The sequence below is a fragment of the Pristis pectinata genome, chromosome 1, assembly GCF_009764475.1.
Source record: "Pristis pectinata isolate sPriPec2 chromosome 1, sPriPec2.1.pri, whole genome shotgun sequence".
Lineage (NCBI taxonomy): Eukaryota > Metazoa > Chordata > Chondrichthyes > Rhinopristiformes > Pristidae > Pristis > Pristis pectinata.
The window spans coordinates 52,350,669-52,366,347 of NC_067405.1; the positions used below are offsets into that span (position 1 = coordinate 52,350,669).

The window sequence follows — 15,679 nt, forward strand, 5'->3', positions numbered from 1 at the left end:
TAACAAAGAAAGAACATAATGCAAGAAATAAAAACAGGAGTTGACTTCTGCCTGCTCTGTCAATCAACAAGATCTTAGTTGATCTTTCTATCTTAGTGCTACTTTTCTGCACTAACTCCAGATTCCTTGATTCCCTTATTATCCACAAATACAGTGGAATGCAAAAGTTTGAGCACCCCTGATCAAAATTTCTGTTACTGCGAATAGCTAAGTAAGTAAAAGATAACCTGATTTCCAAAAGGCATAAAGTTAAAGATGACACATTTCTTTAATATTTTAAGCAAGATTACTTTATTTCCATCTTTTACCATTTCAAAATAACAAAAAAGGAAAAGGGCCCGAAGCAAAAGTTTGGGCACCCTGCATGGTCAGTACTTAGTAACACCCCCTTTGGCAAGTATCACAGATTCTAAATGCTTTCCGTAGCCAGCTAAGACTCTTACAATTCTTGTTTGGGGGATTTTCGCCCATTCTTCCTTGCAAAAGGCTTCTAGTTCTGTGAGATTCTCAGGCCATCTTGCATGCACTGCTCTTTTGAGGTCTATCCACAGATTTTCGATGTTTAGGTCAGGGGACTGTGAGGGCCATGGCAAAACCTTCAGCTTGTACCTTTTGAGGTAGTCCATTGTGGATTTTGAGGTGTGTTTAGGATCGTTATCCTGTTGTAGAAGCCATCCTCTTTTCATCTTCAGCTTTTTTTTTTACAGACGGTGTGATGTTTGCTTCCAGAATTTGCTGGTATTTAATTGAATTCATTCTTCCCTCTACCAGTGAAATGTTCCCCGTGCCACTGGCTGCAACACAAGCCCAAAGCATGATCGATCCACCCCCGTGCTTAACAGTTGGAGAGGTGTTCTTTTCATGAAATTCTGCACCCTTTTTTCTCCAAACATTCCTTTGCTCATTGTGGCCAAAAAGTTCTATTTTATCTTCATCAGTCCACAGGACTCGTTTTCAAAATGCATCAGGCTTGTTTAGATGTTCCTTTGCAAACTTCTGATGCTGAATTTTGTGGTGAGGATGCAGGAAAGGTTTTTTTTCTGACTCTTTCATGAAGGTCATATTTGTGCAGGTGTCACTGCACTGTAGAACAGTACATCACCACTCCAGACTCTGCTAAATCTTCCTGAAGGTCTCTTGTTGCAGTCAAACGGGTTTTGATTTGCCTTTCTAGCAATCCTACGAGCAGTTCTCTCGGAAAGTTTTCTTGGTCTTCTAGACCTCAACTTGACCTCCACTGTTCCTGTTAACTGCCATTTCTTAATTACATTACGAACTGAGGAAACGGCTACCTGAAAATGCTTTGCTATCTTCTTGTAGCCTTCTCCTGCTTTGTGGGCATCATTTATTTTAATTTTCAGAGTGCTAGGCAGCTGCTTAGAGGAGCCCATGGCTGCTGATTGTTGGGACAAGGTTTGAGGAGTCAGGGTATTTATAAAGCTTTGAAATTTGCATCACCTGGCCTTTCCTAATGATGACTGTGAACAAGCCATAGACCTAACAAGCTAATGAAGGTTTGAGACCTTGGTAAAAGTTACCTGAGAGCTCAAATCTCTTGGGGTGCCCAAACTTTTGCATGCTGCTCCTTTCCTTTTTTTTCCACTAAAATTGTACAAAACAAAAAATACACTAATCGTGCTTAAAATGTTGAAAAGAATGTTTCATCTTTAACTTCATGACTTTTGGAGATCAGTTCACCTTCTACTCACTTAACTATGCACAATAACAGAAACTTTGACCAGGGGTGCCCAAACTTTTGCATGCCACTGTACCTATACTCAGTGACTGAGACTGAGTCTCTTTTGGTAGAGAATTCCAAAGATGCCCTGCCCATTACATCATGAAACCTTTTTCTCGTTTGACCTGAATAGCTGACCATATTTTGAGACTGGCATGTGGACAGAGGAAGCATCATCCCTACGCCTATCCCCTGTAAGAAGTTTTTACCTTTCAAAGAAATTACCTTTCATTCTTTGAAAATCAGAAGTGGAGACCTATAATTTTAATTCTAACCAGCATTCATGTTTTTTAATATGTACAGAAGAATTGGATTTTTGCCATTTAATATTGACTGTCCTCATCGTGTACATTTGCTGGGAGGGTGCAAGTCTACAGTTTAGTGGTTTTGTTTCTGGATAAAAGCAGATGACAGCAATTGAAAGTTATGCATACAATAAGCTGAATTAGAACTATACCAATCACCGCCAAACATGAACAAACCTTTTTGAGAAGCTGTTATAAAGGGAATCAGAAACTGGATATGGTGGGGAGAGGAAAGGGAATTTTAGTGGTTATCCAAAACTATTTTTCTTTCATATTTGTACTAAAAACTTTTTAGTTTTAGTGGTTATAAGGGACTAATCTAAATTACAGTATTAATCCCTGTCATAGAGTATCGTGAGATGTTGAATGGTCATTCTTGAGTACATCCTCAATGGAATAATTTGTTTAAAATAAACCTATGTAAGAGAATATTGGGTTCATTTTATCACAGTTGCAAAGTTCTTCATGTAAAACTTGTCTCCTTTACTTGGCAGTTTTCCCTACTGCCTTGATTTCCTTGGAATAGCAACAATGGAACAGTCTTTAGGTTGGTTTAATGTTGCATCTCTTGTTTGTAATGGAGTCACTCTGGATGCTTATTTAAACAGTATATAATAGAGGCATCTCCTACTTCAGGGTCCTGTGCCTGTGGTAACATTAATACTTCACCATTCCTGCTGTATAATGTTACTCTATAACATTAAAGATCTCTTAAACAGTAAAGATTATGACAAAAATAACTTTTCTAAATTTCCTTCTAGGAGCAGATCCCAAATCTGTGGTCTGTGCATTTTTCAAACAAGGTCAATGTACCAAAGGTGACAAATGCAAGTTTTCACATGACCTGACTCTTGAAAGAAAGAGTGAAAAGCGCAGTATATATGTAGATGCCAGAGATGAAGAGCTTGAAAAGGGTAAGTTGACAAATCATTTGTCTTAATTTGTCTATTGTAGTATTTTTCATTTAATCTTGATTCATTGTGTTCTTGACACCATTGATTGCATGCTTGGACTTCATAACAAAATTTAGGTATGTATTTATGAGCCAAGTATTATTAAAATGTTTCAACTTGCCCATTCCTTGCAAATGATTTTGCTGCTCCTTTGTTTCCATGTGAGCTTATTTGTCATGCTGTAAATGTATTTAACAGTTATAAAGGTTTATAGCAATTTTTGTTGGGTTTAAATTCAATAAATTGAGACCAATCTTCATGTCTGAATGCATCTGGCAATTTGTAAACATTGTCCTTCTGAAATTGTTCTAAGTTTAAAAACTTGGTTCTTGACATCTGGTCAATGGGGATTTTAAATTTCTACAGTTATGCTAAAATGTTAACAAAACACAAACTGCTGGAGGAGTTCAGTGGGTCAAGTTTCAACAGCAGTTTGCTTTTTGCTCCAGATTCCAGCATCTGCATTCTCTTGTCTCCAACCTAAAATATTAACTTTACCTTTCCCTTTTAAATGTTGCCTGACCAAATGACTGTCTTTTTATTGTACATTTTTAATCATTTATGCCTCCATACTCATTGACAGAATAACATCAAGAATCATTGCGTGGCACAGCTTGAGTGCTGTTGCCTCACAGCTCTACCAACTCTGGTTCAGTCTTGATCTGGGGTGCTGTGTGGAGTTTGCCTGTTCTCCCTGTGACCACAACCCAAAAATGTGCATATTGATAAGGTTAATTGGCCAATTTAAGTTTCCCCTTGGTGTGTAGGTGACATATTATCTGGGGCTAGTGTTAGGAAGGTGGGGGGGGGGGGGGGGGCGGGGGAGAGGGGATGTTGGTGGAGAGAGCTGGGTTACATGGAATATTCACGGGAATGAGATTGCTCTGAGCCAGCATCAACTCAATGGACTGAAATGGCCTCCTGTCTCGTTTGGAAGTATTCAAATGCGATATTACTGTGGGAGCCATTGTCTAAAGTCTATCTTTTCTGTTGACACTGTGCTCCTTTGCTGAATTTTAAATTAATTTTCATTTAAACTAAAATGTGACCATGTGGAAGTGAAACATTGGGTCTTGGGAATTTCTATAGCCAGCTAACTTGTGTGTTTGTTGGGGTGGTTCCTTTCTCCTATTAACTTCTACTCCTGATAAGTTTCACTTACAATTCAATTGAAAAAAAATTTGCATGAAACACTTCAGCATTCCAGGATTACAGAAAGATCATAGATACACGTCCTAGTACTACCCTGCAGATGGCTGATTCACGTAGTGCTGTTGGTCCTGGGGTCTGAATACCCACACTTGCGTATTCCCGTGCTTTAAAACAGGAATCCACTTGTGCTGTGTGCTGCTGGTTGGGAACCTGGTGCACACCCTTGCACTCTGTAGGCACTCACACAGCAAAATAAAATTGTGATGTCATCACGGTGCAGGCACTGAGGCAATTTGCAGATGTCGGGGGGGGGGGGGGATGCTGGGAAGAGGCTGCTAGCACCAAGTTGTGGGACTTGAGTGCACTTGGCCAGCACAGTGAGAGTGAGCCATTGCTGGACACTAGCATGTGTTGATGCACCATCTAGATCTTGTAGCCTCTTTTGTCACCTCCTGTTTGATGTGATGGAAGTTGGTGTTGGTGCTTCTCCTTCTTTGCTTTACTGCATGGGTCTGGAGATTTGTTAACAAGCTCAACAGTGATCACAGGCTGCTGAGATCGTCACCGTCATGAAACCTCCAGGATGGAGAGAAGTGTGCAGCCAAAAAAAGTGGGTTGGGGGGTGGTGGGTGAAGTGGACTCACATCAAACCAGAAGATTCGTGGGATCCAGTTGGTCTCTAACACGTGGAGCCTGTACTGCTGGTCCCCAGCAATACCCTGCATTCACTGTACCAACCATGGTGATTTAACATTCTGTTGCCTTTGAAAGTTTTAAATAGGGGATTTCTATTTTTAGTCTAAGATATGCCACTACTTGCCACTCTTTGATGCTGGTAAAGTAGTTAAATGTTAATTGATCTCAACTAGATAAACACTTTTTTTCTCAGACACAATGGATAATTGGGATGTGAAAAAACTGGAAGAAGTAGTCCAAAAAAAACATGGTGAGGCAGAACAGAAGAAAACTTCAATAGTAAGTAATCTCCAACACTAAAGTCCATTAACTTTATGTAGAAAATAAGCATGTGAGCATGCACATACAATTAGAGATGGGTTCAGGCATAAACTCGCCGCCTTTGCATTCCCAAGGATGACATAGGCTGCAGATGTTTGTAAATTGCTGACTTTTGCAAGATATTGGAGGATGATCAGTGGCAATCATTCTATAATGAGGTATAAATCCTTCGAGGACTAGGGAAAGAAACCCAAATTTAACTGGGTTGTTGGCTATTTGCCAAAACATAATGGTGAGTTTCTCCAAAAAATGCGAGTAGTTTATTTTTTTGAATCTTTTCCACTGACTCCATTTTGCAACCACTACATTCCAACAGGCAGAGCTGTCCATATTTAATAGTACATCTTAATTTCAGTTATTATTACAGGTATTTTGCAGTCATAGTTACTTTTAGTAGCGTTTTCTTAAATATTTTAATGTAGTGGGATGCAGTGAACTAAATTGTACTGAACTGCACTTCGTTTCCTTGTTCTGGGATTAGGTATGCAAACACTTTCTTGAAGCCATAGAGAATAACAAGTACGGCTGGTTCTGGATTTGTCCTGGAGGAGGAGACAGCTGTATGTACCGTCATGCCTTGCCACCGGGCTTTGTATTGAAGAAAAACCAGAAGAAAGAAATAAAAGAGGAAATTTCATTAGAAGATTTAATAGAAAAAGAGGTACAGGAAGCATTTTATTTTAATTAATCTCACTGTTACCAACAGTGTTGTGAGTAGCCCATGAATAAAAAAATGTACTTTTTTAAAGAAAAAATCTAAGTAGAAGAACTATATAAGGTTTAGGAAACAAAGGAAGCTGTTGCATTCTTATTAAATCAACCCAACTCTGTACCTGGCTTGAACTGAAAATTTTTCATTGTAACTTAAAACTAACACAACACGCGTATCCCAGAAATATTGTATGTGTTAAACTGAGTAGTTCTGTTCAAAGCTGTGTTTGCTATACATGTTCTATCCACATGGTGATGCTAGATATTAAAAGATTAATGGGCATATGTGTTGTACAAAGTGATTTTCTTTTTGCTGCTCCATAAAACGTCTTCGACTATATATCAGTTTTGTACAGTTTTGATGAATTTTGAATTCTTAACTACACAATACATTCAGTACGTTGTAGCAATTTGAGGTAATTGTCTTTTTAATTTCGATTAAACTGTCCAGTTGAAGCTATTATATGGAGTCATTAAAAAAATAAAACTTTTGAACAAAATGGAGGTAAATTAAGATTTTTTTTTCTTTAAATTTAAGAGAGCAGCCTTGGGACCAGAAGTAACTAGAATCACTCTTGAAACCTTCTTGGAATGGAAGAAAAGGAAAAGACTTGAGAAAATTGAAAAATCTCGGCAAGACCTAGAAAAGAGGAAAGCAGATTTCAATGCTGGCAAAGCTTTTGGTGTATGTGTACTTTACAGTTTCCATCACCTCCTGAATTGATGCTATTTAATATTTATTTGAAGACTCATTTTTGAAATAATTCTTCACAACCAGGTGAGTGGACGTGAAGTCTTCGAATTCCGACCTGAATTGATTAGTGCCGATGATGATGAAGCAGATGACACTCAGTATTCTCAGGAGCAAAGTGAAGAGGTAAGTCTTGCTGCATGATGCCTTCTGCTACTTTCCTGTCATAATAGGTCTTTTAACTCATTCTCTTCATTACAGGTCGAAGAGGCAACACAGATCAGTGACATTGATGTTTCCCGATTTGTGCCAATAGAGATAGATAAGACTGGCATTACAGTTTCAACTGGCTTTGACCGGAAGGGGGAAACTCATTCTGCAAGTTTACCCAAAGAAATGTCAAATGATGCAGACGGTGAGTGCATTCAATCATAAATTCCTTGCAAGATCTAGGTGACCTACCTGCATTTGTTAAAACGAAGAGTGTCTAGCCACAGATTTCACTAGCTCACGTTCCATTGTGACATGATCTTGACTGGTGATGTTTAAATTGTCTAAAATTCAGTACCTTCATACTGGTCACCAAATGCCAGGTGAATATTTCATCCACCTATTACAGTGCTTGTAATTAATATCAGACTTTTCTCTAAGGGAAATTGTCACTTTTTAGCATTATAGCTTGGTTTGTTTAAATGTGGTGTCATTTTTATATTATTGCTGACTCCTGAAGATTGGCATTCCTGATCTGGCCCTGAGTACTGCTAGATTTTAGTTAGAAGAACAGATTATAAGAAATAGGATTAAAGCAATCGGCCCCTTGTACATGGTCTGGGGTTCAATATGCACTACTTTCTCACTCTAGCCCCATTTCTATCAATTCCCTTAATATCTAACATGCCAAACAACTGAACTTCCACAGCTCTCTCAGCTTGAGAATTGCAAAGATTTGCTACCCTCTGGGTGAAGAAATATCTTCCCGTATATGCTCTGATTGGCTGGTTCTTGATTTTGATGCTGTGATACTTAGTTCTAGGCATCCAGCCAGAAAAGTGCATCAGTTCTGCATTTAAGAATTTTATACTTTTAAATGAAATCACCTCTTATTTTTCTAAACTTGAGAGTATGTGACCAATTGCAGACCTGATGCCAATGACAAACCTGCCATTCCAGGAATTAATTTAGTGGATTATTGCTGCACCACGTCCATCTAGAGTGTGACGTACCTTGGGTAGGGAGACCTGGTCTGTACACAATGTACCAGATGTTGTCTGATCAGATCCCTATATAACAGGAGTAAAGCATCTCTGCTATTACACTTTTGCAGTGAAGGCCGGCATACTATTTGCTTTTTTAATTTCATAATATACATGTTTATCTAGTAGTTTGGGTACAAGGATACCCATGTCCCTCTGGACATCAGCTTATCTCATCATATTTTTTTAAAAAACTACTTTTTTTATGACCCAAGTAGGTGATCTCATTTTTCCATTGTTATATTTAAACTGCCATGTGCTAGCCCAATCATCTAACCTGTCTCTATTCCCTTGGAGCCTCCCTGTATCCTCCTCACACCCTACACTTACCTATCTATGTATCATTGGTAAACCTGGATTTTTTTTACATTTAATATCCTCATCCAAATCATTGGTATAAATTGTGAACACATGGGCCCCATCGATGTGAGTGGCACTTCACAAGTCATCTCCCAACCCAGAAATGACCCATTAATTCCTGCTGTTTTTGGTATGTTAATTATTCCTTAGTCCATGCCAATACATTAAGAGCACAGAATATTGGGGATAATGTGTGGCATCTTTTCAAAGCTTTCTGAAAGTCAAAATACCACATCATTAAAATGTCCTTTCCTTCCTCAGCTGGGTACAACTCCAAGATCTTCAGATTTGTCAAACATGATATCCCTTCCATAAATCAATATTAAACCTGCTCAGTCCTGTTATTATCCAAGTGCAGTGTTACCACTTCCTTAATATATTCCAGCATATTCCCTATTACATTTGTTAAGCTAACTGGTCTGAAGCTTGCTGTTTTCTTTCTTTTTCCTTGACTAATGGAGTTGCATTTGCTCCCTTACAATCTGTGACCCACACTAGAATCTATGGAATTTTGGAAGATAGCATTGAGTGCTAATGCTAACTTCATGGCCGCCACAATTCTAGGATTCAGATCGTCAGGATCTGGGGATTAATCCTCCTCTCAGTCCCATTTAATTTCCCCAGTACTAATTACTTAAGCTAATTCTTTGAGCTCCAGACCTGTTCTCCACTATTTCTGGGAGGATTTCTGTGTCCATGAAGGCAGGCCTCTATAGATGTGTCCAATCTGTCTTTGTTTCTTGGTCTACACTGGTATTTTACTTTACCTTGTCTTGCTGTGCTTTAGCCCTCTGTTATAATATGAAACTTCCTTAATTCTCAGGTTTAGTTTTTTTTTCTACCACATTATACACTTCTGTTTTTGCTCTAATACAAGTTTAACTTGTTGCAGCTTATCTGCTTTTGCCTTAATGAATATATTGTAAACTAAATATAAATTAATGTTAGCTATTGTTTACTATTTAATGTAATTTCCCAATCAACCATAGCTTATGACTTCTGAGTTTCCTGTGATCAGATTTAAGAGCTTAATTTCAGACTGAACTATACATCCCTTTCAATTGTATTTATAAAAATAAGTCGTACAATCAGTTCTCTATCAATCATACTATAAAATTGTGTTATCAGATCATCAATTAACTTTTGTTCTCATTGCATAATACTAGTTCAGAAAAGCTTGTTTCTTTACTATTTTCTCTGTATTCTGATTTTGAAACCCATCTTTTATACACTCCATGAATTTAACCTCCACACTATTCCTGGGTCATTTGGTTTGCCTAATATTTGGGTATATTAAAGATCCTATAATTAGTTTATTATCTCTTATACCTGCACCACTAATTTCCTGATTTTTATATTGTTCCCTGCATTACAAGTATTGTTGGGATAGCATATACTTTCTGCCCTTGCTGTTTCTTAGCTCTATCCAAACTGATCCTACTACTTGATCATCTCAGTCAAACTCCTACCTCCCTCTTTGATTTCATATCTGGATCAATGCTATTTAGCCTCCTTTTCAAGAAGAATCTTGGGATATTTAATTCCCAACTTGATCACCTTGCATCCCTGTTTCTGTAATGGCTGTTGGGTTGTGCTCGCTTCTATTTGTGCCATTAATTCACCTCCCATATTACTAATGTCATAATAAACTTTAAATTTTAGGACCTTTTTCAGTAGTGTATCCTGGTTTACAAGTGTGGTACAACTTCTTGGAGAGGGCCATATGGATACTCTAAAACACTTGACTACAATGCCTTTTTTTACTTGCCATATAAACATTTCCTGATACTTTGTAAATTCTAAATTAAGTACTGTGACTGTGTAGTTTAGTGAATGTTTTAACTTAAAGGACTGGTAACAAATGACTAAGTGGTGAATTAATGAAAAGATATTGCCTAATTGGCTGAATTGAAAGATGTTTGTTGCTATACCTATTTAAAATTGGGCTGGCTATTAGGTTTTTCCTGAAGCAGCTTTATAGGATTCTGTAAAATATCTTTTTGCTGACTATGTAGTTCCCAGTGGTGCACAAACCATAATTCCTCACCTGCAGTTTGTTTCAAACTATTGCTGCCCTCGATTGCATCTAACAGTGTAGCTGTTTATGATTCTCAAAATCATTGGACTAGTGTTCCAGTTTAAATGGAAGAATGGGGAAAAAGGTAAAAGCTAAGTATGCATTTAATGTTCTCAATTTGAAGCAGGTTGACTGGACCTGATCAATTTTTTTTTCTTTTAATCTGTCTAGTTGTGTTTCTTTCCTCTCCAAACCCACCACTCACAACACCCTGCACCCCACCCCACCCCCTTGGGTTTTGGAACTAGTGCCTATTGAATTGCCGGTAAACACACTTAAGGACAACAAAAATGGGGAAAAAAGCTAAAATCATATCAGAGGCATTTCATTACTGGAAAGCAAAATAAGATCAAATTTAGCATTAATTGACAATATACAGCAAATTGAATTTCACAGCACATGTCCACTTAGCTTTATCAACATCCCATTCCTTGTTTTTTTTTCTTTCCCCATTCTGGATAACTCATTTGCTAAATGTTTGGATATGTGAATGTTAATGGTTTTATTTTTAATTGTATATGGAAATATGCACCAAACTCTTGCTTTCATGGGAGAATCTCTCATTATATCATGTATTATTTCTTTTATTTGCAGAAAATAAACTAGATGAGGCCTCAGGAGGAGTTGATAATGTAAAACATGGTCAGCTGGATGGAGAATTAGCAGATGGTCATATTGATGGTGTCCCAGTAGATGAAAATCTCTTTACTGGAGAAGATCTTGATGAGCTAGAAGACGAGTTAGACGACTTGGAGCTGGAAGATTAAGAAACATGGAGATAAAGCATGTTGAATATAGACTTGGAGATTCAAAAGACTTCATGTTAAAGAAATCAGTCAGATGTTTATTTAATGTTTGATCCCATAGACCTCTCCTGTGCTGCTTATGAAACATGCAGAAGTATGGTATATATTGGCCTTCGCCATGGTTGTAATGTTGCCCTGTAAACCAGCAGTAGTGGAAATCTACCTTTCAAAATTGTCCAAAATTTGAGTATACAGATATTCTCTGACATTGTCAACTGTGATGATGAAAGTCAATATTGCCAAATTTTGCGCGAGTTGCAAATATTAAAATAATGCAAATGATGATCTATTTAAAGAATAATAACAATATCCCCTTTAAACTGTGCTTGAACTCATTTTGGACAAGAGAGATGTAGAACCATCTGAACATAAGATATGAAACTGCATACTTAAAAGGAGAGTGAAATGAAGTTATCCATTCTGATTTAAATTATTCTATAGATCATTACATGGAGAACAGTGATTCAGGCTATTGTAATGCCAATTGTCACAGAACAGTGTATCAAGCACCACTGCCGAACCAATAGTTTACAAATTCATCAAGATACAAAATATAAAAATTGGCAGTGTTACATACTGAACAGCTTGAAATGAATGATGCAAGTGTCTAATATTTTAAAATTTCCTTACCATTCATGTCTGTGTAGGTTGTAAATAAAGTGTATTTGAAGAAAAAATATGACTGCTTGCTTTGCATATCTTTAGATTTGCTTACAATGGATTTTAATAATTAGAAAAGCTTATTTACTCGTGTATCTTAAAGGTATTTTACAAATCATTCTGGTTTAAATATTGTCAACGATGCAGCTTTGAGCACTTGTCAAACTCTGGCAACAAATGTAGTTTGGATATTTAAAGTTCTGTTTTTCTTTGAAATAGGACAGATTATTTTCTTTTTAAAATGTTTGGCATTCTGAGAACTTAGTTTGATACTGCATGTGTAGAATTTGCCATTTTTTTCATGGGAGAAAACAGATGGGGATAATTATTTTGAGCCCAATTGATTTAATTCTTCCAGAGTACCAACTTCAAAACTTCTGTAGCATTTTTTATTGCACACTTCAAACTTAGAATATTTGCAGGATTTTGCTAGCATTTCCTCAAAACTGCCCAAGTTTACCCACACACATGCAGAAGTCCAATCTTTATGTCTGAGCTCTGCCAGTGATTTCCTGCTTCAGTCTGTAGATTTTAACATTACTGGATATCTTGGGTCTTCAAACATGTTATTTTGAAAGGAGATTTTATTGCTCTGATGGGTAAGAAGGTGAGATGCTTTGTGTTTGGTAATAATGTTTTTAAATATAGTGATTATATTTAGGTTTTGAATGCTCTAATTGTCGGGAGCCTTCAGAAATATGAGAAACCGGAGAAAGCTTTGACAAATGTGAAAGCGGGGGGTGTGGTTTTGCTGTGGATGTTTGTTCAGCAGTTTTGTAGACAGAACTAGTTCCAGCCCTCTGCTGCTCTCTGATCAACATGCAAGAAGTTCTCCAGGAATGCACACAAAGCAGGTTTAGGAATATTGCATATCCCAGCAGTGAGCATGGGTAGTGGGCCCCAAGCAGTTAAATCCAAGCAATCCTATTCTTCTACTAGGACAGACAAAGTATAAATTTACAGTATTTTACATGTTTGCAGCTTCTGGCTGTTTATTAAATGTTATAAACTGCAGCAGCGTAACGTATGGCAATCTTAAACTTGCCCTTTGCAACTGCTGCCTTTTAACCTCAACCTGCCATAACTAAAACATTTGTTCTGAGTTTAGCTACTTTATCCTGCAGTGATCACTATTAAGAGACTTTTGGATAGGTACATGGAGCTGAGAAAAATAGAGGGCTATGGGTAGGCCTAGTAATTTCTAAGATGGGGACATGTTTGGCACAGCTTTGTGGGCCGAAGGGCCTGAGTTGTGCTGTAGGTTTTCTATGTTTCTAATTCTAAGAGACTCTCCCATTCATTTCAGGCCAGAAGGTGAAGTTCTGCAGCTTGTCTGATGACTCAAACCCCTCTGACACTGAGCTGGGTTAGATTTTTTTTCTTTGGATTAATGTCAGGATGTGCTGCTAACCATAGCCCTACGAATAGTGCAGATCAGCTGAACACCTAGCAATCGAACTTTCCAATCAGACACCTGCAGAATGTGCAAGCTATTGCCACTAGGCAGAGGGCATTTTAATTTTTTTGTATACAAAAGGGGATCATTTGTTTTGTGAAGAGAACACTTTAATCAGGCTGCATGGAATCTGAATATTACCAGATCCTGTGGAGAATTTACAGGAAGCTATTGCATTTTGGATACATTAGAAAATCCCTCTCCAGTTGAAGAGAGGCTTGGGAGGCAGAAGCCCAGGTAATTGTATGTGTTGAGATGAAATCTGAGTCTGCCTTCATTCGCCACAAAGCACAGTGAGACCATGAATTGCTGACAGTGGGCAGCAGCAGGCAGCTGAAAATTCTCCTGAGGTCTTCTGGGAGAGGTTTGGGGATTTGGCTTAAAGCAGCACAGCTACTGGGACTCTGGTGGGGGAATGGGGTTGATCAGCAATTGGGAAATACCCCCAAGGACTCAGCAGCAGCTGCCAGTGGGTGACCTCTCTCTTGGAGAGACAGTAACCGGAGAGTAAAGGGAGTCGAGGGTTTGGATAGGGAAGAGAACAGAGGAATTGTGGGGAAATGGGCTAAAAAGGAAGGGAATGGGTACAGTGGATCAAAGTGGTATGGAGGGGGAGGAGCTAAGGAAAAAGGGTGTGGGTAAGGTGTATATGTACACTAAGTTTCAACAGTGCCTGATCTCCAGTCAACTTAAGACCTTGCCCATTGGCCAAGGGCCTTGCTGTGTCAAGTCCATGTGGCAATGTGTGGAACAGTCACCCCAAAGATTTCATCCACAGGCATCCACTCAACTTTCCAGACCCAGAGGGAATGGCCCAAATTTGTAAATCAGCTCTCACATTTGCTGCTAAACATTTTTTAGCTCAAGAAAAAAAACTAAGTGCAAATTAAATCACTGCCTGTATTGTTCCAGTACTATTCTGAGTGAGTTTGCCCATCAGGCAGTAGTTTTTGTAATGTAGGTATTAGATGAGACATTAGTGGGCTAGTCCTTAGCAACTAGGTTGAGAGGACCTGTGGGCTGGTGATTTTAAATCACGTGTAATTTTTTTTAAATGAAAAATTATACTTTCTGGATCTAACACATTGCTAAGCATTAACCTCTTGCATTTTTTTTTCCTTTTTGTAGATCCTGCAGTTAATGAAAGGCACTTGACCATTAGTTGGCAGATATGAAATTGTGTGAAGTGCTGGATTAAATGAATCCTTAAACTGATAATTGAGTCATTACCATCTATTAAAACAGATTTTCAAGTCTTATGGTCTTGGGTTTTGCTTTGCACTCTTAAATGAAATGTATTATCACGTTAAGTATGACTAGGTAGAGCAGATTGCACAATTTCCTGTCTCCATTAAATTCTGCTGACTAAGATTTATAGGCTAGCAACCATCTCAAAACAAACCAATGTACTAAGTATACTTAAGGAAACACTAAAAATATCAGTGGATATGGGGAGAGAGCAGGAAAATTTCATTTAAAAAAAAAATCAAATGGAAATTGGACACTTAAATGGCCTACTTTGGCTTGTATTTTTCTGTTTTCTTTAGCAGAGAACAGATTCTTTTCCAGTTTAACGATTGACACTACATGCCATAAATTGTCAACTGAAATACAGTGGAATAATTGGAAAGAAACAATTGCAGTAAAAACACAGATGCAAAGCTTTTTTTAATTAGAACTGTGATACATGAGCTTCCAGATGCACTGGCTTGCCTGCATTGGGCATTTAAAATAAAATGAAACAAACCTAGTTAAATGTGTTTGTTTTCAGATGGTTGTTTTATGTGGGTATTATCGCTTCAAATTCTAAGTCTGACCTCTTGGCAGCATTTTCTCTATTGACCTAGAACTAGAATCTTGCCATATTTTACAGTTGCATACCTGGGACAAGTGTCAGAAATGAGAAGCACCCATTTCTGTGGCTTGCTTATGAATTAGGTTAGAAATAAGCCACTCTACCCGCTATGTCTGCTCTGGCATTTAATGAGATCATGTCTCATCTGATTGTAACCTCAAATTTGAATTCCCATCCAGCTGTGATAATATTTTACCTCCTTAAGAATATATGTTACCTCCTTATCAAGAATCAATTTGTTGAATTCTGTGATTTGGCAGTGTTTGATTATGTCTAATGCTGGCAAGAACTTTGCTAAAATGCAGAACTTTTATTTAATTGCATTTATTTTTATAAAATGCCTTTTTAAATTTAAAGGCATGAATTGTCAGATTTATTACCAGCTCTGGACAAATACTTTAAAGGGGAGATGCATTATAGAGATCAGGCAGAGTTTTGCTCGGAAAGGGCAGTAGAAACTTCTTTCATTTGAAACAGACCTTGGTAAATAATGACATTTATCAAGTAAAGATTGAATTGGCATCAAATCCAAAAGCTAACATTGCTAAGTAAGTAGTGAACTTTATTAAAGACTTGCCTTTGGGACCTTGAACTGTCCTAATGCAAATTAAGCTCCTGAAATTTAGCTATTATTACAATGCCTAA

At 37.8% G+C, this 15,679-nt stretch overlaps 1 protein-coding gene across 1 annotated transcript in view; it reads left to right on the forward strand.

Moving 5' to 3' along the window:
- Positions 1-11,740, forward strand: part of zc3h15 (zinc finger CCCH-type containing 15) — a 30,028-nt gene extending 18,288 nt beyond the window's left edge. The window contains exons 4-10 of the mRNA XM_052030815.1: positions 2,805-2,957; positions 5,038-5,123; positions 5,647-5,826; positions 6,415-6,561; positions 6,655-6,753; positions 6,829-6,982; positions 10,852-11,740. Of these exons, the coding sequence (XP_051886775.1) occupies positions 2,805-2,957; positions 5,038-5,123; positions 5,647-5,826; positions 6,415-6,561; positions 6,655-6,753; positions 6,829-6,982; positions 10,852-11,024 (992 nt within the window). The 3' untranslated portion in view covers positions 11,025-11,740. The remainder of the gene's footprint in view (positions 1-2,804; positions 2,958-5,037; positions 5,124-5,646; positions 5,827-6,414; positions 6,562-6,654; positions 6,754-6,828; positions 6,983-10,851) is intronic.
- Positions 11,741-15,679: the final 3,939 nt, after the last annotated feature.